Raw genomic sequence first — 22,913 nt, forward strand, 5'->3', positions numbered from 1 at the left:
TCTTTCATATCCTCTTCTTGTTGGCACCATTCTTGAAATGTTAGTGGATAAAACAGGTCAAAAGCAAGTTAACTTTAAAATCATCCACGACGAGTTACAGGTGCTAATGCTAGTAGTTGTAGAAGTATGAGTGGTAGTGCATTGCTAGCTAACGACGTAAACCATGAACGTGGCCATGTGTATGTTGTCTCATATACTGTATCTGGGCAGGTGAGGCTTTAACAATGGGAATTCCAAACCACCCGTTGCATAATTAGTATTCTAGAGCATCAAGTAATGACAAAAGAGAAGCTCCATGTATCTAATTATAGACAGGTTTACTAACATATAGCCTATTATAAGCAGACAAATACTAGATCTAAATGAGACTTAAAAACCCCATGTCAAAAAGTCATTACGCTCTCCCTGGGCAAATTAGGAATATTCTGTTTATTTGTGGATATAGGGATACTCGTAAGCGGGATATCAAAGGTGCATATAAACATCTTACACTGAATAAGACTAACCGGGATATGAGCTATTATCCGGAATACAGTGTGCATCTTTTTCTGGCCACCCCTCTCTCTCTTTTCCATACTCTCAGTCCAAATGATGTACTGTATATAAACCCTACATTGCTGATGCTACACTACATCACCAAAAGTATGTGGTCACCTGCTCATCGAACATCTCATTCCAAAAGCATGGGCATTAATATGGAGTTGGTCCCCCGTTTGCATCTAAAAACAGCCTCCACTCTTCTGGGAAGACTTTCTGGGCAAGGTGTGTTCGTCTTTGCGCCAAATCCCGCATACTCAAATGACCCTGCTGCCATGGTACCCGGAACAGGAGAGGAAGGGAAGGTCACTTACAAGCTACAGCCGCCAGAAACAAACACAGAGCAGCCAAAGCCAACAAACTAGATAGCTAGCTAACTTGTTTGCAGATAAACTGTCATGGTAGCAGGGACAACGTTTTCTGAAAATGTCAATACAAATAAGCATCATTCTCGGTTCATGAAATAGAAAAAGAGGCAAGAAGACTGCTCATCATGACCAATCCAGAAACCGGATGAAAAAATGGAAGAGTGATACCGAAATTGCCACTGTTCTCATGGACTGGATGGGTTGTGTTTTTAGCATCCTAGCTAGTTAGCTGCTAACCTTCGTGTGTTCAGTGTTCAAGCTAGCTAACACGGCTATTTAGCTAGCTAGCTAACATCTTCTGTATTCAAACTGTTTTGGACTCAAAATAATCTAACGATACTGCATGAACCCCACAGATGCCCAATGCCTTKATTTCAAATAGCTAATGTCAGCTAGCCAGTTAGCTAGATATGCAGATTGTTGACATGATAGTGTGTTTGGTTAGTAGATGATAATGCTAGTCAGCTAGATGGTCTACAGCATTTTCGGCACAGAACCACCGCCCCCKAAAAAATTCTCTCTAACTTTCGGTACAGTAATATCAAACAAACATGTATTTTTCAGGGAGATACTGGTGGAGACAGTCTGGTTTCACGGGAACCTGAGGTTGTAGAAGTTGTGGTTATGGAAAAATCAACATCAAAAGAGGTTATTCTTTGTGATTCAATAATTATTTTGTTGGTAATTGAGCAAAATAGTTAACTACATGACGCTTGCCTGTTCAGCACATTGCCTATGTAGCATGGCATTGATTCCTACTTTGAACTTCCCAGCTTAAAGGACTGAATGAATATTCAACATGGCCAGTCAAGTAAACAATGGCTCATCTGCATGACATTATCATCTACAAACCAAACACACTATTACGTCAACAATCTGCATATCTAGCTTTAGCTAGCTAGCTAACACTAGCTAGTTTAAATAAAGGCATTGGGTATCTTGTGGGGTTCATGCAGTGTAGCGACATGATGTATCCATCACTAGATTTCTTTGAGTACAAAACAGTCCTAATACAGAGTAGCCATGTTAGCTAGTTTGAACATTGAACACACTAAGGTAAGCAGCTAACGTACCTAGCAAGCTAGCATTCTAAAAACGCAACCCAGCACTTACCTACCAGTCCATCTTTCAAAATGTATTGCAATGTTCATCTGGTTTCTGGATTGGTCTTGATTCAGACCCAAGAACTGAGAATTATGCCTATTTCTGTCAAAATGTTCTGAAAATTTGTATCTGCAAACAAGTTGGCATCATCTGCTCTGTGTTTGTTTCTGGCGGCTGTAGTTTGCAAGTGACTTTCTCTTCCTCTCCAGCTCCTGGGCCATGGTAGCAGAATTGTTAGTGGGTAGGATTTAGCGCAAAGACACACCTTACCCAGAAGGCCAGCTCAGGGCGGCTCAGGGCTCAACCCCCTTGTTTTAGTTCAAAATGAAAACACAACTCGAGGAGTGAGGCGGCATCTTTAAAAGTATGCGATAAGGTGTCTGTACTAGAATATACATACCTATATACTTGGCAAAAATGTATATTACCATTAATAAATGCATTTCTAAAGCTTCCCAAATGTTTTACAATGGTGGAGCAGTACAAAAATGGATGCGCAGTGGCTTCAAAACACTGTGCACCCTTTCCCTCCCTCTCTCCTCCTACCCCACCCATCCACACACTCCTTTCTCTCTCTCTACCTGAACGAAGTAGTAGACCACAGCCAGAGGGATGATGATGGCGGTGAAAATGGGTGTGGCCAGGCAGATGACAAACAGCGTTCCAAGCACACCCAGGAAACACATGATCCACGAACGAAGCGATTGGGGGATGGCCTCGTCCACTGTGAATATGTCCTACAACAGGAAACAGGATGTGACATCAAACGATAATTGGCATCACCAACCAGGATAAAGTGAACGCAGGGGTAATGTAATATTCAAATATGCCAGGGCTACGTTCATTAGGGCACGCAACAGAAAGCGTGTTAAAACATTTGGCAAAAGAAAACATTTGTGACCAAAGTCCAGATAGCCCCTTTGTGTTTCAGTCTGTTTTTTTTGCTCATTTGGTGCCTAATGAACACAGCACAGTAGCAGGTTTGTCCCCTATACCTTGGCAAAGCGGTTGACAACCCTGCCGGATGGCGTAGTGTCAAAGAACATCATGGGAACGCGTAGAATGTTGTTGAGCAGCCGGGTGTGGAGGATACGAGACGCATTGATAGAGCCGTTAGCCAGGAGCAGGGTGCCCATGAATACAAATACACCTGTTGTGAGGAGAGGAGACTATTTTAATAATAAAATCTACCAAAAAGCACATTTCCATTTCTACAAATGGACAACACAGTATTATTCTTCTCTCACTCTCACCTACTTCATAAGGTGTCTTTAACATGGTCAATGAAGCAACTTTTCTCTTTCTCTTCTTCTCCTCTTACCTTGAGCCACGCCTAGCGCACCGAATACACCAATCCGAGTGTCCCTCTTCCAGTTGGGGTAGGTCTTATTGTAGTAATCCTCTGCGTCATTGGTCCAGTCACTCAGCCACAGGTTCTGACCAATGAAAGCAACGTTCTGGATGAAGTACACCAGGAAGAACATGGTGGAGTAGCCCCAGCCCATTGCACGTAGGTACTGGAGATACACCGAGAACTTCACCTGGAGAGAGAAAAAGAGAGAGGGAGAAAGATAAAGGGAGACAGAAAAATATAATATTTCATGTTAATAAAGCACCTTGAATTTATGAATTGAGGGAGAGACAACACAGAGAGAATGATGGATGTATTTTAACTACAGTACCAGTCAAAAGTTTGGACTCTGGGTCTTCCTTTCCTGTGGCGGGCCTCATGAGAGCCAGTTTCATCATAGCGCTTGATGGTTTTTGCGACTGTTCTTGACATTTTCTGAAATGACTGACCTTCATGTCTTGAAGTAATGATGGACTGTCGTTTCTCTTTGCTTATTTGAGCTGTTCTTGCRATAATATGGACTTGGTCTTTTACCAAACAGGGCCATCTTCTGTATACCACCCCTACCTTGTCACAACACAACTGATTGGCTCAAACACGTTAAGAAGGAAAGAAAATCCACAAATGAACAAGCCACATCTGTTAATTGAAATGCAACCCAGGTGACTACCTCATAAAGCTGGTTGAGAGAATGCCAAGAGTGTGCAAAGCTGTCATCAAGGCAAAGGGTGGCTACTTTGAAGATTCTCAAATCTCAAATATATTTTGATTTGTTTAACACTTTTTTGGTTACTACATGATTACATATGTGTTATTTCATAGTTTTGTGTCACGTCTACTACCGCTCCTCCTCTCCGGCACTCGTTTATTCATTATTACGCAGACCTGCCATCATTGTTACGCGCATATGCGCCTGATGAGACTCACCTGGACTCCATCACCTRCCTGATTACCTCCCCTATATCTGTCAATCCCTTTGGTTATTTCCCCAGGCGTCAATTGACTCTGTTTCATATTTGTACGCTACTCGTGGTTCTTGTTTTGTTCCATGTTTCATTATTATTTTTCTAAATCACTCCCTGTACTTGCTTCCCGACTCCTAGCGTACGCATTACAGTTTAGATGTCTTCACTATTTTTCTACAACGTAGAAAAAAGTAAAAATAAAGAAAAACCCTTGAATGAGTAGGTGTGTCCAAACTATTGACTGGTACTGTATATACACTTCAAAGAGAATATTTACTGTTAGATGGGTTTTTTTCTCTGAATACTTTTTATTTTTTTAATAATAAATAAATGATCATTTCAACAGGATTATTACCACTAGAAGGACTCTTTGGAGTGCATATGATTTCTCAATCCTTGAATGACCAGTTGCCACTGAGTTTGTAGATTAGTGCATTTGATTTTGGGTTATTGAAGGGTTCTACAAACAGTAAGTGGTCTTACTTTTCCCACCTCCATACCAAGGCTCTAAGTCAATACAGGCCATAATACACAGCCCACAATATACCTGTCCCGTCTCCATGCTTTCCTTCTCGATCAYCCTCTGGCCTTTCTTGGTCTCGTCATCAGCAGGTGGCTTCGGTTTCTTTAGGGAACTGTTCTTTCTCAACCTAATGCTGGGAAACACACACACAGATTGGGKGAAGAGGTGTGTTGATGGAGGAGAAAATGCGAGGAAAGTGTGAGTGTATATTTGATAATAAACACAAACACTTAAATGTCAGTGGTATTGGAGGAGAAAATGTTATGAAGGTGGAATGAACTAATTGATTCTCGCTGTAGAAGATGGAAGGATGGGAAAGAGAGAAGATGGAGTCATTCACAAATGATGTAATAAAGTGACAATGGCAGTAGGCTCTCTCTCTCTCTAGCCCACACTCTCTGTTTGCAGAGGGGTCATGCCCACAGGGGGCACAGTGGCACGTGCCCCCTCAGCTTTGTTCTGTTATTAAAAATAAACTATTTTTGTTGTTGTTGWTTCTGTGTAATACTACTAGCCACCTAGCAATTTTATAAAGGTTGTTTTCAGGGGTACAATCCAAGGTTATTCTGGCTGGAAAAATAGGAAACGACTTGAAAAAAAACAAAAGGAAAATTAAAGTGCTAGAATTAGGTAATTACAGTGCATTCGGAGAGAATTCAGACCCCTTCACTTTTTCCACATTTTGTTACGTTACAGCCTTATTCTAAAATGGATTAACAAATAATTTCCCTCATCAATCTACACACAATACCCCATAATGACAACGCAAAAACAGGATTTAATAAATGTTTGCATTTTTTAAATAAAAAAATGAAATACCTTATTTAAATAAGTATTCAGACTCTTTACTATGAGACTCGAAATTGAYCTCAGGTGCATCCTGTTTCCATTGATCATCCATCACAACTTGATTGGAGTCCACTTGTGGTAAATTCAATTGATTGGACATGATTTGGAAAGGCACACACCTGTCTATATGAGGTCCCACAGTTGACAGTGCATGTCAGAGCAAAAACCAAGCCATGATGTTGAAGGAATTGTCCGTAGAGCTCTGAAACAGGATTGTTTCGGGGAAGGGTACCTAAAAATGTCTGCAGCATTAAAGGTCCCCAAGAACAATGGAAGAAGTTTGGAACCACAAAACTCTTCCTAGAGCTGGCCGCCTGGCTAAACTGAGCAATCGGGGGAGAAGGGCCTTGGTCAGGTAGGTGACCAAGAACCCGATGGTCACTCTGACAGAGCTCCAGAGTTCCTCTGTGGAGATGGGAGAACCTTCCAGAAGGACAACCATCTCTGCAGTACTCCACCAGTCAGGCCTTTATGGTAGAGTGGCKYGACGTAAACCACTCCTCAGTAAAAGGCAAATGACAGCCCACTTGCAGTTTGCCAAAAGGCACCGAAAGACTCTCAGATCATGAGAAACAAYAGTCTCTGGTTTGGGCTAAGCTTCCTGCCATCCAGGACCTCTATACATGGCGGTATCAGAGGAAGGCCCTACAAATTGTCAAAGACTCCAGCCACCATAGTCATAGACTGTTCTCTCTGCTACCGCACGACAAGTGGTACCAGAGCGCCAAGTCTAGGTCCAAGAGGCTTCTAAACAGCTTCTAACCCCAAGCCATAAGACTCCTGAACATCTAATCAAATGGCTGCCCACACAATTTTCATTCCACCCCTTATATTTTACGCTGCTGCTACTCTCTGTTTATTATCTATGCATAGTCACTTTAATAACTCTACCTACATGTACATATTACCTCGACTAACCGGTGCACCCGCACACTGACTCTGTAACGGTACCACCTGTATATAGTCTCGCTATTGTTATATTACTGCTGCTCTTTAATTATTTGTTACTTTTATATCTTATTATTGTAGGTATTTTTCTTAAAACTGCATTGTTGGTTAAGGGCTTGTAAGTAAGCATTTCACTGTAAGCTCTGCATCTGTTGTATTTGGCGCGTGTGATTTGATTTGATGAAACCAAGATTGAACTATTTGGCCTGAATGCCAAGCGTCACATCTGGAGGAAACCTGGCACCATCCCTACGGTGAAGCATGGTGGTGGCAGCATCATGCTGTGGGGATTTTTTTCAGCGGCAGGGACTGGGAGACTAGTCAGGATCGAGGGAAAGATAGATCCTAAGGACAACGACCCTAAGCACACAGCCAAGACAACGCAGGAGTGGCTTTGTGACAAGTCTCTGAATGTCCTTGAGTGGCCCAGCTAGAGCTCGGATTTGAACCCAATCGAACATCTCTGGAGGGACCTGAAAATAGCTGTGCAGCGATGCTCCCCATCCAACCTGACAGAGCTTGAGAGGCTCTGCATAGAAGAATGGGAGAAACTCCCCAAATACAGGTATGCCAAGCTTGTAGAGTCATACCCAAGAAGACTCGAGGCTGTAATCGCTGCCAAAGGTGCTTCAACAAAGTATTGAGWTAAGGGTCTGAATACTTATGTAAGTATTTGTACAACTCAAAATCTATTGTAGTGAGAAAGACCTTTAGAATTGTTGGGATTGCATTAAGTTACCAAAGTTGCATGATGAGCTTAAGTCGCAATTGGATGAACCAATTTCAATACAAGAAATACAAGATGCCATTTAGAGCTACCAAAATATGAGGCACCGGGAAGTGATGTTTATATAAAATTTCAGAAGCAGTTTGCAACTATACTTTTTTTCACCAGTACTGCTTAGAGTGTACAATTATTTTTGGGATAATGGTATTTTAAATGGAACTACTGCGGATGTAATTATAGCACTCATTGATAAAGCGGGTAAATACATGTCTCAATGCTTTAACCATAGACCAATCGCTTTACTGAATGTTGATTTTAAGATACTTTCTAAATTATTAGCAAACATACTTAGGAAAGTTATTCACCCTTTGAGTTCAACTGACCAGGTTGGTTTCATTTCTGTAGTGCCTTGCGGTCGTAGGCCGAGCAGTTGCCATACCAGGCGGGGATGCAACCAGTCAGGATGCTCTCGATGGTGCAGCTGTAGAAATTTTTGAGGATCTGAGGACCCATGCCAAATCTTTTGAGTCTCCTAAGGGGGAATAGGCATTGTCGTGCCCTCTTCACGACTGTCTTGGTGTGTTTGGATCATGACAGTTGATTGGTGATGTGGACACCAAGGAACTTGAAGCTCTCGACCCGTTCCACTACAGCCCCGTCGATGAGAATGGGGGCGTGCTCCACCTTCCTTTTCCTATAGTCCACAATCATCTCCTTTGTCTTGATCACATTGAGGGAGAGGTTGTAATCCTGGCGCCACACTGCCAGGTCTCTGACCTCCTCCCTTTAGGCTGTCTCATCCTTGTCACGGATCAGGCCAACCACTGCTGTGTCGTCGGCAAACTTAATGATGGTTTTGGAGTCGTGCTTGGCCATGTAGTCATGGGTCAACAGGGAGTACAGGAGGTGACTGAGCACACACCCCTGAGGGGCCCCCGTGTTGAGGATCAGCGTGGCAGATGGGTTGTTACCTACCCTTTACACCTGGGGGCGGCCCATCAGGAAGTCCAGGATCCAGATGCAGAGGGAAGTGTTTAGTCCCAGGGTCCTTAGCTTAGTGATGAGCTCTGAGGGCACTATGGTGTTGAACGCTGAGCAGTAGTCAATTAATAAAATTCTCACGACGGTGTTCCTTTAGTCAAGGTGGGAAAGGACACTGTGGAATAGAGATTGCGTTATCTGTGGATCTGTTGGGGCGGTATGCCAATTGGAGTGGGTTTAGGGTTTCTGGGACAATGGTGTTGATGTGAGCGATGACCAGCCTTTCAAATCACTTGACTACAGACATGAGTGCTACGGGTCGGTAGTAATTTAGGAAGGTTACCTTGGTGTTCTTGGACACAGGGACTATGGTGGTCTGCTTGAAACATGTTGGTATTACAGACTCGGTCAGTGACAGGTTGAAAATGTCAGTGAAGACACTTGCCAGTTGGTCAGCGCATGCTCGGAGTACACGTCCTGGTAATCCATCTGGCCCTGCGGCCTTGGGAATGTTGACCTGTTTTAAGGTCTTACTCACATCGGCTATGGAGAGTGTGATCACACAGTCGTCCAGAACAGCTGGTGCTCTCATGCATGCCTCAGTGTTGCTTGCCTCGAAGCCCGCATAGAAGTAATTTAGTTCATCTGGTAGGCTCATGTCACTGGGCTCACTGTTGTGCTTCCCTTTGTGGTCCGTAATAGTTTGCATGCCCTGCCACATCCGACGAGCTTCGGAGACGGTGTGGTAGGATTCAATATTAGTCCTGTATTGACGCTCTGCCTGTTTGATGGTTCATCGGAGGGCAGAGCTTGATTTCTTATAAGCGTCCCGGTTAGAGTCCCGCTCCTTGAAAGRGGCAGCTCTACCCTTTAGCTTAGTGCAGATGCTGCCTGTTATCCATGGTTTCTGGTTGGSGTACGTACGGTCACTGTGGGGACGACGTCATCGAAGCACTTATTGATGAAGCCAGTGACTGATGTGGTGTACTCCACAATGCCATCAGAAGAATCCCAGAACATATTCCAGTCTGTGCTAGCAAAACTGTCCTGTAGCTTAGTATCTGTGTTATCTGACCATTTCTGTATTGAGCGAGTCACTGGTACTTCCTGCTTTAGTTTTTGCTTGTAAGCAGGAATCAGGAGGATAGAGTTATGGTCAGATTTGCCAAATGGAGCGCTATGTGTGCAGTAAAGGTGGTCTAGAGTTTTCTTTCCTCTGGTTGCACATGTAACATGCTGGTAGAAAGCTGGTAGAGATGAGGTAAAACAGATTTAAGTTTCCCTGCAAGTCCCCGGCCACTAGGAGCYCCGCCTCTGGATGAGCATTTTCTTGTTTGCTTATGGCCTTATACAGCTCGTTGAGTGCGGTCTTCGTGCCAACAGTGGTTTGTGGCGGTAAATAGACAGCTATGAAAAATAGAGATGAAAACTCGCTTGCTAAATAGTGTGGTCTACAGCTTATCATTAGATACTCTACCTCAGGCGAGGAAAAACCTTGAGACTTCATTAATATTAGATTTTGTGCACCAGCTGTTATTGACAAATATATACAGACCACCACCCCTTGTCTTACCGGAGGCAGCTATTCTATCTTGCCGATGCTCTGAAWATCCAGCCAGCTGTTTGTTATCCATGTCGTCGTTCAGCCACGACTCGGTGAAACATAAGATATTACAGTTTTTAATGTCCCGTTGGTAGTATAGTCTTGATCGGAGCTCATCCAGTTTATTATCCAATGATTGCACGTTGGCAAACAGGACTGATGGTAGAGGCAGGTTACCCACTCGCCGTCGGATTCTTACAAGGAATCCCGACCTACGACACCTATATCTCTGTCGCCTCTTCAATGACGGGGATTTGGGCCTTGTCCGGTGTCTGAAGTAAATCCTTTGCGTCCAACTCGTTAAAGAAAACATCRTCGTCCAGTACGAGGTGAGTYATCGCTGTTCTGATYTCCAGAAGCTCTTTTCGGTTATTCGAGATGGTGGCAGAAACATTATGTGCAAAATAAGTTACAAATAATGCAAAACAAAACACACACGATAGCACAATCGGTTAGGAGCCCGTAAAACAGCAGCCATCCCCTCCGGCGCCAARCATGTGTATCGATACAAAGTCATTATACAAATCAATAATATGTCATTCATAAAAATCATGTATATAATGAGCAACTTTATAATTATTCATCATTTTAAGTAACTATTTATATATTTTTTGTTTTTTGAAATTTCAATGCAGCCCGCCCATATATGCAACATTCGTCTTTTGATTTATTGTTAGGATGAAAGTGTGATATGCAAAGAAAATAAAGGAACGTATCGAAATGTGCCTTTATGAGTCAAATTATTTGGACCAGGATGAGAGAGAACAATGTGTCATGTTTGCATGAGGTGTGTTTTGTTGTTTGGTTAGTTTGATTGTGTTGTATGTGTTGTAAATACTAATATTAATACAAAAAACTATAGCAATAACTTGCTACCAAGAATCCATTTCAGGCTATCAATCAATGAGGTGTGTTTTGTTGTTTGGTTAGTTTGATTGTGTTGTATGTGTTGTAAATACTAATATTAATACAAAAAACTATAGCAATAACTTGCTACCAAGAATCCATTTCAGGCTATCAATCAAGTTATGGTAGCTAGCTTGTCTAACCATCTTTTAGATTTTTTGACTTTAGAAAGCAAGCAATTACTACATGTACTAAATAAGACACACATTCCTTTTCATCTTTTACCCAGATTTTTACATACTGTAGATGCAGAGAGGCATATGCTTTTTCTTAAAAAAAATAACCAACAGGCCTCCCGAGTAGCACAGCGGCCTAAGGCACTGCTTTAGGTGTCACTACAGACCCGGGTTCGATCCCAGGCGGTGTCCCATTGGGCGGTGCACAATTGGCCCAGCGTCGTCCGGSCTAGGGAAGAGTTTGGCCGGGGAGGCTTTACTTGTCTCATCGCGCTCTAGCAACTCCTTGTGGCTGGCCGGGCGCCTGCAGTCTGACTTSGGTCATCAGTTGAATGGGGTTTCCTCCAACACATTGGTGCGGGTTGGTGTTAAGAAGCAAATTTTGGGGGGTCATGTTTCGGAGGATGCATGACTCGACCTTCARCTCTCCAGAGCCCGTTTATTAAAAATGGCTGTGAAGTGCTGCTTTTTTGTCCACCCTTTAACCACCCAGGGATCTGGCTCTGAACTAAAGAGTCATTTCAGACTCTTTCTCCCTCTTTCGCTCTCTCTCTCTCTCTCTAATACCTTCCATTGCGTTGGCTGCGTCGGATGCTGCTCTCTCTCTTCAGGGTCATTGAGACGATGTCTTCAGGAGGGGTGTCGGCCTGAGGATCCTGTAAATCAGGGACCACCCCCACCTCCTCACCATCAGAGGTTGGGTCTGTCGATAAACACATACACACAACCAGTTATATACACACACACACACACACTGCCAGTTACACACACAAACACAAAACCAGTTATACACACACACTCACCAGTGTGTTTCTTGCCCTCCTCATTAGCATAGGTGTCCAGGAACTCCGAGAAAGCCCCCTTGCTGTCCTTGAGACTTTGGTATGACCCGACCTCAGAAACACATCCATCTTTCAGTACAACAATCTCATCCACGTAGGGCAGGAAGCTCACTCCATGGGTCACCAAGATACGGGTCTACAGAGGGAGAAAGAGTAAGAGAGGAGGAGGATAAGGAAGAGGAGGAGGAGGAGGAGGAGACGAGGGAGGGGATGAGAGGAAGTTGGGCAGGAGAAATAGGAGAAGGTGGAGGAGAGGAGAAAAACTGTACTCCATGGGTCACAAGTCCACGGAGGGATCAGAAAGATAYGACATCTGTCCGTCCATCCATTCAMCTGTCTGTCTATTGATCTAATTTATCTAATTTATTTGGTTAGCCATTCTACTCACCTTATCTTTGAGTATGCCTTTAGGTCCCACCACCTCCTCAAACAGATGTTTGCCCACATGAGAGTCTACAGCTGAGAGAGGGTCATCCAGCAGGTAAACGTCAGCCTGGCTGTAGGCCGCCCTGGCCAGGCTCACACGCTGCTTCTGACCCCCGGAGAGGTTAATACCCTGGGGGAGGAAWGGAGAGGGGAAGGGAGGAGAAGAGAGCGGAGGAGAGGGGAGGGAAACGGGGACATACGTAGGTCATTACCTGGACACGAGAGATGGCATTAGCTATAGAGAGAAAACATAGTTGAATCTCTATGGCATTGGCATTTAAATTAGCTGTACAGTTTACTTCTTGAGTTGACAGAATTGAAATGAAATTGACCCCACCATGGTCATTAGCTGGACATGAGAGACGCTGTTATCAATAGAGATAGAACATTGTTTTTGCATMTAAATGAGCTGTGTTGATGGAAAAACAGGGTCCATCAAAAACAGGTTCCATCATCACTGGCACGTGGATTTGTTGTTTTTAGTGTACCTACTGACCGATTTATGATTCAAGGGCCCATTTGGGATGCAGACCCAATCTCAGTGCGTTCTCCTTAGCACCAGCCCCTCTCCCCTAACCACCTCCAGACCATCCAGTCATCTCTCACCTTCTCCCCGATCTCAGTCTGGTCTCCCCCAGGCAGCAGCTCCAGGTCGGGCCCCAGGGCGCAGGCCTCCAGCGTAGCCTGGAAACGAGAGTCCTCCAGTGGGTAGCCAAACAGGATGTTGTCCCTGAGAGTGGCGTTCTGGATCCAGGCCTGTTGGGGCACGAAGGCTACCGACCCCTGGAGAGAGCAGAGACGGGAGGGGAGAGAGAAGASGGAAGGGGTGGGAGGAAGGAGTGTGGGAGACAGAGAGAGYGAGTGGATGGGAAAAGAGGGAGGGGAGTGAGTGCAGGAGGAGAGAGAGAAAGGGAGTGGGTGGGAAGAAGGAGTATGGGAGACAGAGAGAGGGAGTAGATGGGAAAAGAGGGAGGGGAGTGAGTGCAAGAGGAGAGAGAGAGTTTTAGCAATGACATTTACATTCTTCTCCATATGTATTTTGACAGTAAAGCTGCATTTTTCAATTTGSCTCTATACTCCAGCATTTTGGATTTTAAATAAAAATGTTTCATATCAGGCAACATCCAATATAAAGAGAAAGGGGGAATGTCCACTCACTGTTACGGCTCCCAAACATATTTATAGATAAGCTTACTATCGCTGTTGATATGGCCAGTAGTGAGCTTTGCCACGTGAAAAGTAAACAAACAGGCAAATATAGCCTACAAATAGATTCAGAACCACAGACAGCGATCGGAATACACCCGATTTGACAGTTAGGTCCAACAGAGGAAAGTGGAAGATGCATTTTTTGACAAAATTATAAAGAAAACCAATAAGCAGTCTTTTTAAATAACTTGTTGTTCCTAAACAGGCTTCTTACAGTCACTGACACCTTTCATGCAATGGGCATTGCACATAATGAGTCCAAACGTTTCACAGAAGCTGGACAAAAAGGATGTCCAATTTAAATTAAAAAGGGGAATGTCTGACAGTTTTGCTCCTTGTGATATTTTAATAAAACTTTGATGATGTACGTAAGGCTACTTTGTGCGCCTCCGCTGGCAAAATCAATGCTAAAACCAATTGTGTTGCAGCTAACACCAGCTTTTGGTCAGTCTTAAATATCCCTAGTTACACTAACCGAATTTGGCCTATTGGTGCACGTTTTTAAGCAAACACCTCAATTATTTCCACCCCTTAAATTAAATTGCAAAACTAATGTGCATTTGGCACTTCCGCCTCCTTACCGCCAGCCGAAAATAGAGCCCTATAAGTGAATTTGCCCAAATACTTATGACTTCTTCAAATGGCGGACTAGATACATAAAGAGCTTTCATTTCTAAATGGTTAAACAGATATGTATGAACATGCCTTTAAATATAAGGTGACATTCTGTACTGTGGCCTCATATAAAACATTTCATCTSAAATCCAAAGGGCTGGAYTATAGAGACACATTTAAAATGCAAGCTTCACTATCCAAATAAGGAGGTGCAGCCAATTCAATTCKCATCACTGGCAAACGGTTCCATCGACCTGCAGCGTGCGCAATCATACTTTTTTCAGCGTTCTTATATTGGAAAGGTTAACTGTGAGGCTGCAGATCTTCAAATTGGACCAGAGTTGTGAGTTTTGTCAAGCACTGTATCTAACTTAAGGCAGGTAGCCTAGCAGTTAGAGCGTTGAGTCAGTAACCGAAGGGTCGCGGGTTTGAAATAACTGAGCCGACAAGGTGAAAAATCTGTCGATTTGCCCTTGAGCAAGGAGTTTAACCCTAATTTGATCCAGGGAAGCCATACATTATGGCTGACCATGTAAAAACAATATATTTCACTGGTCATTTATTGTCAACTCAATAAATTATTTAAAAATAGGTCATACTGACTAATTTGAGTATTTCATGTGAGTATAAAAGCAGTAAAAACTATTATTATTATTACCTGCATGACGTGCGTGTGTATGTTACCTGTACATTGATGAAGCCCTTTGCGCTGTGCATCTCTCCCAGAATTGCTGATATCAGAGAAGATTTCCCAGAACCCACCACTCCCACCACTGCTACCAGCTTGCCGGGCTTAATTTCCAATGACACACTGACACACACACAAACACACACGCACAAACACGGACACACACAACACGTTTAACAAAGCAGAGGTGATGATTGCAAAAGCCACACCTCTCAATGCATATCTGAGTATTTATTGAATGCTTTTTTATACTTTTAATTGCTGCTGTACTGACAGGAGAGGTTAAACTGAAAGTTAGCAATTCATCGTACTGTGTACACTACGCCGTATCCAGTGCATATGACAATAAACTTTGATTTGATACGACTTCTCTGTTAAAACAGACACGCACCCACAGAGGAGGGAAACTCACTTTTTGAGAACAGGTTCAGCGTCTTTCTCCCAAGCGAAGGTTCCATTACAGACACTCACGGCTGTGTCTGGGAACAGACATAGACACACGTTTGAGGCACAGGAGGTTGGTGGCACCTTGATTGGGGAGGACGGGCTCATGTTAACGGCTGGAGCGGAATAGGTGGGATGGGATCAAACACGTCAACAAACATGGTTTCCATGTGTCTGATGCCTTTCCATTCGCTCCGTTCCGGCCACTATTATGAGCAGTCCTCCCCTCCGCAGCTTCCTGTGGTTTGAGGGGTGCTTGATTTAACTTGGCTGTTTGCACTATTGACCACTATGCCACTGGTTTCATTATACCGGCAAACTAAATGCAACTAATGCAACTAAAGTATTGACATAAAGGGACGGTTTTCCGGGCACAGATTAAAACTAGTCCTTGACTAAATGGAGATTCTCAATTGAAAATGCTTCTTAGTCCATGGGACTAGGCTTAATCTGTGTCTAGGAAACCCGTATCGGTGTTTTGCTTTATGGGGTTAAAGAGCATGTAACAAAGTGTGTGACATTTGACCCTTGACCTACTGAAGCTGGGGTCGTGACGCACGATGTTGGTGTCCAGGTCGTCTCCTCCCAGGAACTTTTCCAGACGCGTCTTCGAAACACTGGTCTGGAGGGACAAACACACAGGTGTATGTAGGGAGTGTGTGTGTTTTACCAAGCCAATTTATATTCCTGCACTGGTATATCATTTTGCTTATTTGAACCCACATTTCTTTTGATACAAGTCAGAATATCTTCATACAAGACAAATTATCTTGAAGTAAATGCATTTTTGGGGTAAGCAAAATTAACTAAAAACAAGTCATTTAGACTTGAATATAAATGTAAGATGTGTGTGTGCATGTGTGTGGACGTATGTGTGTGTGTGTGTGCTGTCCTACCTGCACCATTGCCGCTATGAGCATGGGCAGGAAGGCCAGAGGGAAGCGGAGGATGTTGAACAGAGAGATGGAGGTGAAGGCTTTCCCTGCATCCAGAACGTTCTCCGAGTCCACTGCTACAAACACTGCAAAGGTTGCCAAGGAGACCTGGAGACACACACGGGTTAGTTAGAGTGTGTGTGTGTGTGTGTGTGTGTGTGTGTCTCTCTCTCCTTTTATCTCAGTACTCACCAGGGCAGGGGCGCAGGAGAAGATGAAGGTGGAGACGGACGAGAGGTAGGCAAACTTCCTCATGACCACTAGCTCTTGTTCTCTGATCCCCATCACCTGGTTCTGGAATGATGGTTCCCATGCATATAGCTTCAGGATCTGGAGAGTGGGATGGGGAGGGAGAGAGTGAGAGTGAGAGGTTGGAAGGGGGGAATAAGAGAGAGAATGAGGGAAGGGAGTGAGGGAGGGAGGAGAGGAAAGGGGGAGTGGGAAGGAGAGAAGAAGAGGGAGAGAGGTAGGGAAATGAGAAAAGGAGAGGGGGAGGTGGAACGGGTGGGAAAGGCAGGTGAGAAAGTCTGATGTGGCTCTTTAGTTCAGAGCCATGTCCTTGGGGGGTTTAAATGTGCACAAAGCAGCAGCATAAAGCAGCAGCACCTCACAGCCATTTTCGTTTTCAATAAACCATAAAAACCAAAAACACACACACACACACACATGTAGAGCCTGAAAGCTCAATAAATATTACAATATTATAATCTTACAATACTAAAAATGTATAGTAAATAATATTACAGTACTACAAAACTATTATAATTCAACACAAAGTGAGTAAGCAGGTCTGAAGCAGAAAAATGTAATAAATTCACATGAGCATCACAAGGCCCACTTCACCCATGCTCTACCAAGGTTTTCCAGCACACAACTTTGGCCTACTACAGTAGCTATGTTGGTCTATTGTACATCAAACAACATGTAAGCAGGTTTGCTTAGGATTCAAACCTTCTCAGACAGCAAGGTTTCATCTAAATTGGTGTCATATTGGCTTAGATGTGATGGTAGGAAAATGTGATCTTAGCATTGAGCACTATAATACCGTGACTACCTGCAATTAGCTCCAACAGCGAACGTATTAATGGCTTGCCATTTTAGATTGGCCTCTACCTCAAGTACTCTTAATAATGTACTGTTGATAGAATATCTCTAAGATATATAGTCAAATGCACTGTTTAGTGCTGGGACGAAGAAAACTGTAGATTTGAAGTAGGACAAGCACACACCARTGCGCTAGCATACTTTTAATTAGGTATATTGAACCGTATTATTATTCAAGCTAATACCTTGATGCCATTCAGCATCTCGTTCACGATTTTCATCCGTTTGTCTTTGTACTTCATGTTCTCAATCTGGAAATAGAGACACAGACAGAAATAGGAACGTGAGGTAAGAAGGTTTTGCACTAACTGCTGTTGATGACAGTTCATTAACTCATACACCCAATAACCCCAGAAACAGATCAGTTCATGTAGAATAGGGTTGTTGAAGCTTCACCGTTTAGATTTAGCACAGTGGAGAGCAATTCACGTTTGTGCGGTATGATAATATCGTAGCAAATTCCAGGGGCTGGCCTGACCCGAACTCAAACTCCAGAGACTCCTGAGACTTCCAGTCCAACACATCAGCCTCTCCCTCCCCCATCCTCCCCTCACTCTTGTTATTCCTCCTCCAGAACCATGACAGCCAGCATCGCAGATTCTACCTCCCTCTCCCCTACCTTCTCCCTCCCCTTTTTCCACCCTCTCTTCCCCCTTTTCCCCTTCCTAACCTGAACGTTCTTGGACATGTTGGCCAGCAGACCATTGATGGGCACCATGAGGACCATGACAGCCAATCCAGCCAGTACAGCAGGCCCAAGCTCTATCCATAGGAAGGCGATAGCGAGTGCTATCTGCAGTGGGCACGACCACAGCAGGTGGATGAAGTTAATAACGTCATTGAATCGCTGAGCGTCGGCTGACATCAGGTTCACCGTCTCCCCAACCGTCGACTCCTTACGGGCGTCGTTCGATACGACCAGAGCCTGGGGGAGAGAGTGGAGGAGGGAAGGGAGATGTGGAGAGAGAGGGATGAGGGGAAATAAGTTCGAGTGGAGGAGAGGGAGGAGAGAGCYAAAGAGAGAGGAGGGAAGGAGATAGAAATGGAAGAGGATAGAGAGCAGGATGGAGGGGGAGAGTTGAACGAAAGGTTACTAAAGAGTAATAACACATCTTTGAGCAGATACTGAAAGAACTCCACGACACGTTGAAGTGCCACCTAACACTAAGTCAACAGTTACAGTACCAGTCCAAAGTTTGGACATACCTACTCATTCAAGGGTTTTATTTTATTTRTACTATTTTCTACATTGTAGAATAATAGTGAAGGTATCAAAACGATGAAAAAACCCATATGGAATCAGGTAGTAACCAATTTTTTTTTAACTTCTTATGACTGGGTGCAGTATTGAGTAGCTTGGATGAATAAGGTTCCCAGAGTAAACTGCCTGCTACTCAGGCCCAGAAGCTAAGATATGCATATTATTAGTAGATTTGGATAGAAAACACTCTGAKGTTTCTAAAACTGTTTGAATGATATCTGTGAGTATAACAGAACTCATATGGCAGGCAAAAACCTGAGAAGAAAATCCAACCAGGAAGTGGGAAATCTGAGGTTTGAAGGTTTGCCTATCCAATATACAGTGTCTATGGGGTCATATTGCACTTCCTACGGCTTCCACTAGATGCCAACAGTCTTAAGAACCTTGTTTCAGGCTTCTACTGTGAAGGATGAGGGAATACGAGCTGATTGAGTAAGGGGTCTGGCAGAGTGCCACGAGCTCAATCAGGCGCGCCCCCGTGAGAGGTAGCTGCATTCCTTTTCGTTTCTAAAGACAAAGGAATTCTCCGGTCGAAACATTATTGAAGATTTATGTTAAAAACATCCTAAAGATTGATTCTATACATCTTTGACATGTTTCTACGAACTGTAATGGAATGTTTTGACTTTTCGTCTGGCCTGCGCGTCATGAATTTGGATTTTTGAACTAAACGCGCAAACAAAAAGGAGGTATTTGGACATAAATAATGGACTTTATCGAACAAAAACAAACATTTATTGTGGAAATGGGATTCCTGGGAGTGCATTCTGATGAAGATCATCAAAGGTAAGTGAATATTTATAATGCTATTTCTGACTTRTGTTGACTCCAAAACATGGCGGGTACCTGTATGGCTTGTTTTTGTGTCTGAGCGCCGTACTCAGATTATTGCATGGTGTGCTTTTTCCGTAAAGTTTTTTTGAAATCTGAAACAGCGGTTGCATTAAGGAGAAGTTTATCTAAGTTCCATGTGTAGTACTTGTATCTTTTATCAATGTTTATTATGAGTATTTCTATAAATTGATGTGGCTCTCTGCAAAATGACCGGATGTTTTGGAGGCAAAACATTACTGAACATAACGCGCCAATGTAAACTAAGATTTTTGGATATAAATATGAAATTTATCGAACAAAACATACCTGTATTGTGTAACATGAAGTCCTATGAGTGTCATCTGATGAAGATCATCAAAGGTTAGTGATTTTTATCTCTATTTCTGCTTTTTATGACCCCTCTCTTTGGCTGGAAAAATTGTGGTGGGATTAACAACAACACTGTGGTGGGATTAACAACAAGTTTATCTTTAAAATGGTGTAAAATACTTGTATGTTTGAGCAATTTTAATTATGAGATTTCTGTTGTTTGAATTTGGCGCCCTGCACTTTCACTGGCTGTGTTCAAGTCGATCCCGTTAACGGGATCTCAGCCGTAAGAAGTTAAACAAATCAAAATATATTTTATATATAAAGTGTATAAAGTAGCCACCCTTTGCTTTGATGACAGCTTTGCACACTCTTGGCATTCTCTCAACAAGCTTCACCTGGAATACTTTTCCAGCGGTCTTGAAGGAGTTCCCACATATGCTGAGCACTTGCTGACGGCTTTGCCTTCACTCTGCGGTCCAACTCATCTCAAACCATCTCAATTAGGTTGAGATCGGTGATTGTGGAGGCCAGGTCATCTGATGCAGCACTCCATCACTCTCCGTCTTGGTCAAATAGCCCTTACACAGCCTGGAGGTGTGTTGGGTCATTGTCCTGTTGAAAAACAAATGATAGTCCCACTAAGCGCAAACCAGATATGGTGATTGGCGTTTTCGTGCAATATTTCATTTTCTTGTGTGCCATGCTGTTTAACTGTGTCTGAATTCTAATAAATCACAGACATGTGTCACCAGCAGAACGCCCCACATCTAACACCACTCCTCCGTGCTTCACAGTGGGATCCACACATGCGGAGATCATCCGATCACCTACTCTGCGTCTCACAAAGACACTAGAGTCAATTTGAATCTATCAAGAAACAAAGAACAGATTTCCACAGTAATATGTCTATTGCTCGTGTTTTTGCCAAGCAAGTCTCTTCTTTCTTATTGATGTCCTTTAGTAGTGGTTTCTTTGCAGCAATCCACCATGAAGGCTCTGATTCACGCACGCTTTCTGAATAGTTGATGTTTGAGTATGTGTCGTTACTTGAATCTGTGAAGCAGTTTTTTGACTGTAATTTCTGAGGCTGGCAAGTTCTAAGGAACTTATCCTCTGCAGCAGAGGTAATCTGTGTTTCCTTTCCTGTGGCGGTCCTCATGAGGAGCCAGTTTTTCATAGCGCTTGATGGTTTTTGGACTGCCACTGAAGAAACCACCCCTACGTTGTCACAACATAACTGATTGGCTCAAACACATTACAAAGAAGGAAGAAATTCCACAAATTAACTTTATAAAAGCCACACCTGTGAATGAAATGCATCCAGGTGACTACCTCATGAAGCTGTTGAGAGAATGCCAAAGTGTGCAAAGCTCGTCATCAAAGGCAGAGTGGCTACTTGTAAATCTCAAATATATAAATATATTTTGATTTGTTTAACAGTTTTCGATGCTGACATGTTAATTCTAATATGTGTTATTTATAGTTTTGAATGTATCATCATATTATTCTAACAATGTGAGATAAATATAAAATATATGATGAATTAAACCCTGGAATGAAGAGTAGGTGAGTCAAATCTTTGATGTACTTTTTTTTTGATATTTAATTAGACGTAATTTGGTATATTTCCTATTTTCTCATATTTGTTTGTTGGCTAGGCAGGTAAGTGTTTGAACTAGTCGGAGGCTCAGACTATTGTTGGCGTTAGATATAGTAGTTTAATATTCACAATGGTGTACAAGATAATTGTTTCTAAATGTTGGTTGTGCATCAGGCAGGTTTTCTTGGTTGTTTATCCTGACATTATACCATGTCAGGGATAATTTATCTTACAACACAAAAAGGTCTCTCCCACTCCATGGAAAGATTGAGTAGAAATTGCAGGTGATATAATTAGTGCTTAAAATCTATGCAACAATTTTCTTGTCTGGCAGCCTATGAGGTGAAAATGATATATATTCGTGTTATATAAATTCTTAAATTGTTCTCTCCGCCCATGGCAAAATGTAACTAGAACTGAGGTGCAGAAAAATCTGATTTGTAAAACAGAAAAATATCTCTGCCCATGGCTGTGTCATTTTATAGAATTGCAGTGCATTTTTTTGTAATTAGAATATTTATATTTTTTTTTCTCTTGCCGTTCCCACGGCAAATGTGTGAGAGATTGCAGGAAATACATTTTAAAATGTAAATTCTTCTCTCCACCGTCAAGAGGGGTGCCACTAAATCAATCAATAAATCATTCAATCAAATGTATTTTTAAAGCCTTTTTTACATCAGCCGGTGTCACAAAGTGCTATATAGAAACCCAGCCTAAAACCCCAAACAGCAAGCAATGCAGATATAGAAGTACGGTGGCTAGAAAAAAACTCCCTAGAAAAGGCAGGAACCTAGGAAGAAACCTAGAGAGGAACCAGGCTCTGAGGGGTGGCCAGTCCTCTTCTGGCTGTGCCGGGTTGAGATTATAACAGTACATGGCCAAGATGTTCAAGGATGTGAACAATCATGCTTAGGCTAGATCACACACATAATCCCACACTCCCTCCCATCCTATCCCATAAGCACCCATAAGCACTCATCAACTCATTGATTGTTTTAGAGAGAAAGCCAGTATATTGGAATGCATAAATAACAGCAGATTGTTTTGCTCCTATATGASATGGTACGAAATAGTTCTCTCTGTTCTGTATCTTTCCAATCTCTGGCCCTTAAATATACATGGAGAGCTAACATCAACAACAAGCATGTCAATCTCTCCCGGCTCAAAGTAGAGAAGAGATTGACTGCATCACTACTTGCCTTGGCAACAGCTAATGGAGATCCGTAATAAATACAAATACAAAATCGCTGTCAAATCTCCGCCACTGTTAGATCAAGGAAGCCGGGGGGGTTGAACCCCGATCCTCAAGGAACACAAGTGCAAGACAATAACACGTACCTTCTTGTACACAGCAGCCATGATGGCTGTTCTGACTTTCATCCCCAGAACGAAGCAGCGTTGGAAGTACTGCTGCAGGAACAGAGACTGAAAGATGGCCACCAGGATAAGCAGCACTGCATACATGTACCCTGTCCACGTGTAGATGGATTTGTCCGTAGTGAAGGATATCATCAACCTGGGATATACCAAAACCACAAGTTAAACCACTACATTTTGGGCGAAAAAAACGATGCATACTGGTATATGCACAAAACATAGCATTCT

The 22,913-nt window shown here is 42.9% G+C and overlaps 1 protein-coding gene across 1 annotated transcript in view; it reads right to left on the reverse strand.

Annotated features, from left to right (window-relative positions):
• The window catches only part of abcc2 (ATP-binding cassette, sub-family C (CFTR/MRP), member 2), a 60,955-nt gene that overhangs the window by 19,346 nt on the left and 18,696 nt on the right, over positions 1–22,913 (reverse strand). The window contains 16 exon segments of the mRNA XM_023969980.2: positions 2,591–2,746; positions 3,005–3,159; positions 3,331–3,550; positions 4,873–4,981; positions 11,606–11,741; positions 11,842–12,016; positions 12,269–12,436; positions 12,913–13,089; positions 14,815–14,941; positions 15,231–15,297; positions 15,800–15,884; positions 16,159–16,305; positions 16,390–16,527; positions 17,487–17,552; positions 17,972–18,226; positions 22,647–22,824. Of these exon segments, the coding sequence (XP_023825748.1) occupies positions 2,591–2,746; positions 3,005–3,159; positions 3,331–3,550; positions 4,873–4,981; positions 11,606–11,741; positions 11,842–12,016; positions 12,269–12,436; positions 12,913–13,089; positions 14,815–14,941; positions 15,231–15,297; positions 15,800–15,884; positions 16,159–16,305; positions 16,390–16,527; positions 17,487–17,552; positions 17,972–18,226; positions 22,647–22,824 (2,359 nt within the window).

The sequence above is a fragment of the Salvelinus sp. IW2-2015 genome, linkage group LG25 (genome assembly GCF_002910315.2).
Source record: "Salvelinus sp. IW2-2015 linkage group LG25, ASM291031v2, whole genome shotgun sequence".
In the NCBI taxonomy this organism is placed as follows: domain Eukaryota; kingdom Metazoa; phylum Chordata; class Actinopteri; order Salmoniformes; family Salmonidae; genus Salvelinus; species Salvelinus sp. IW2-2015.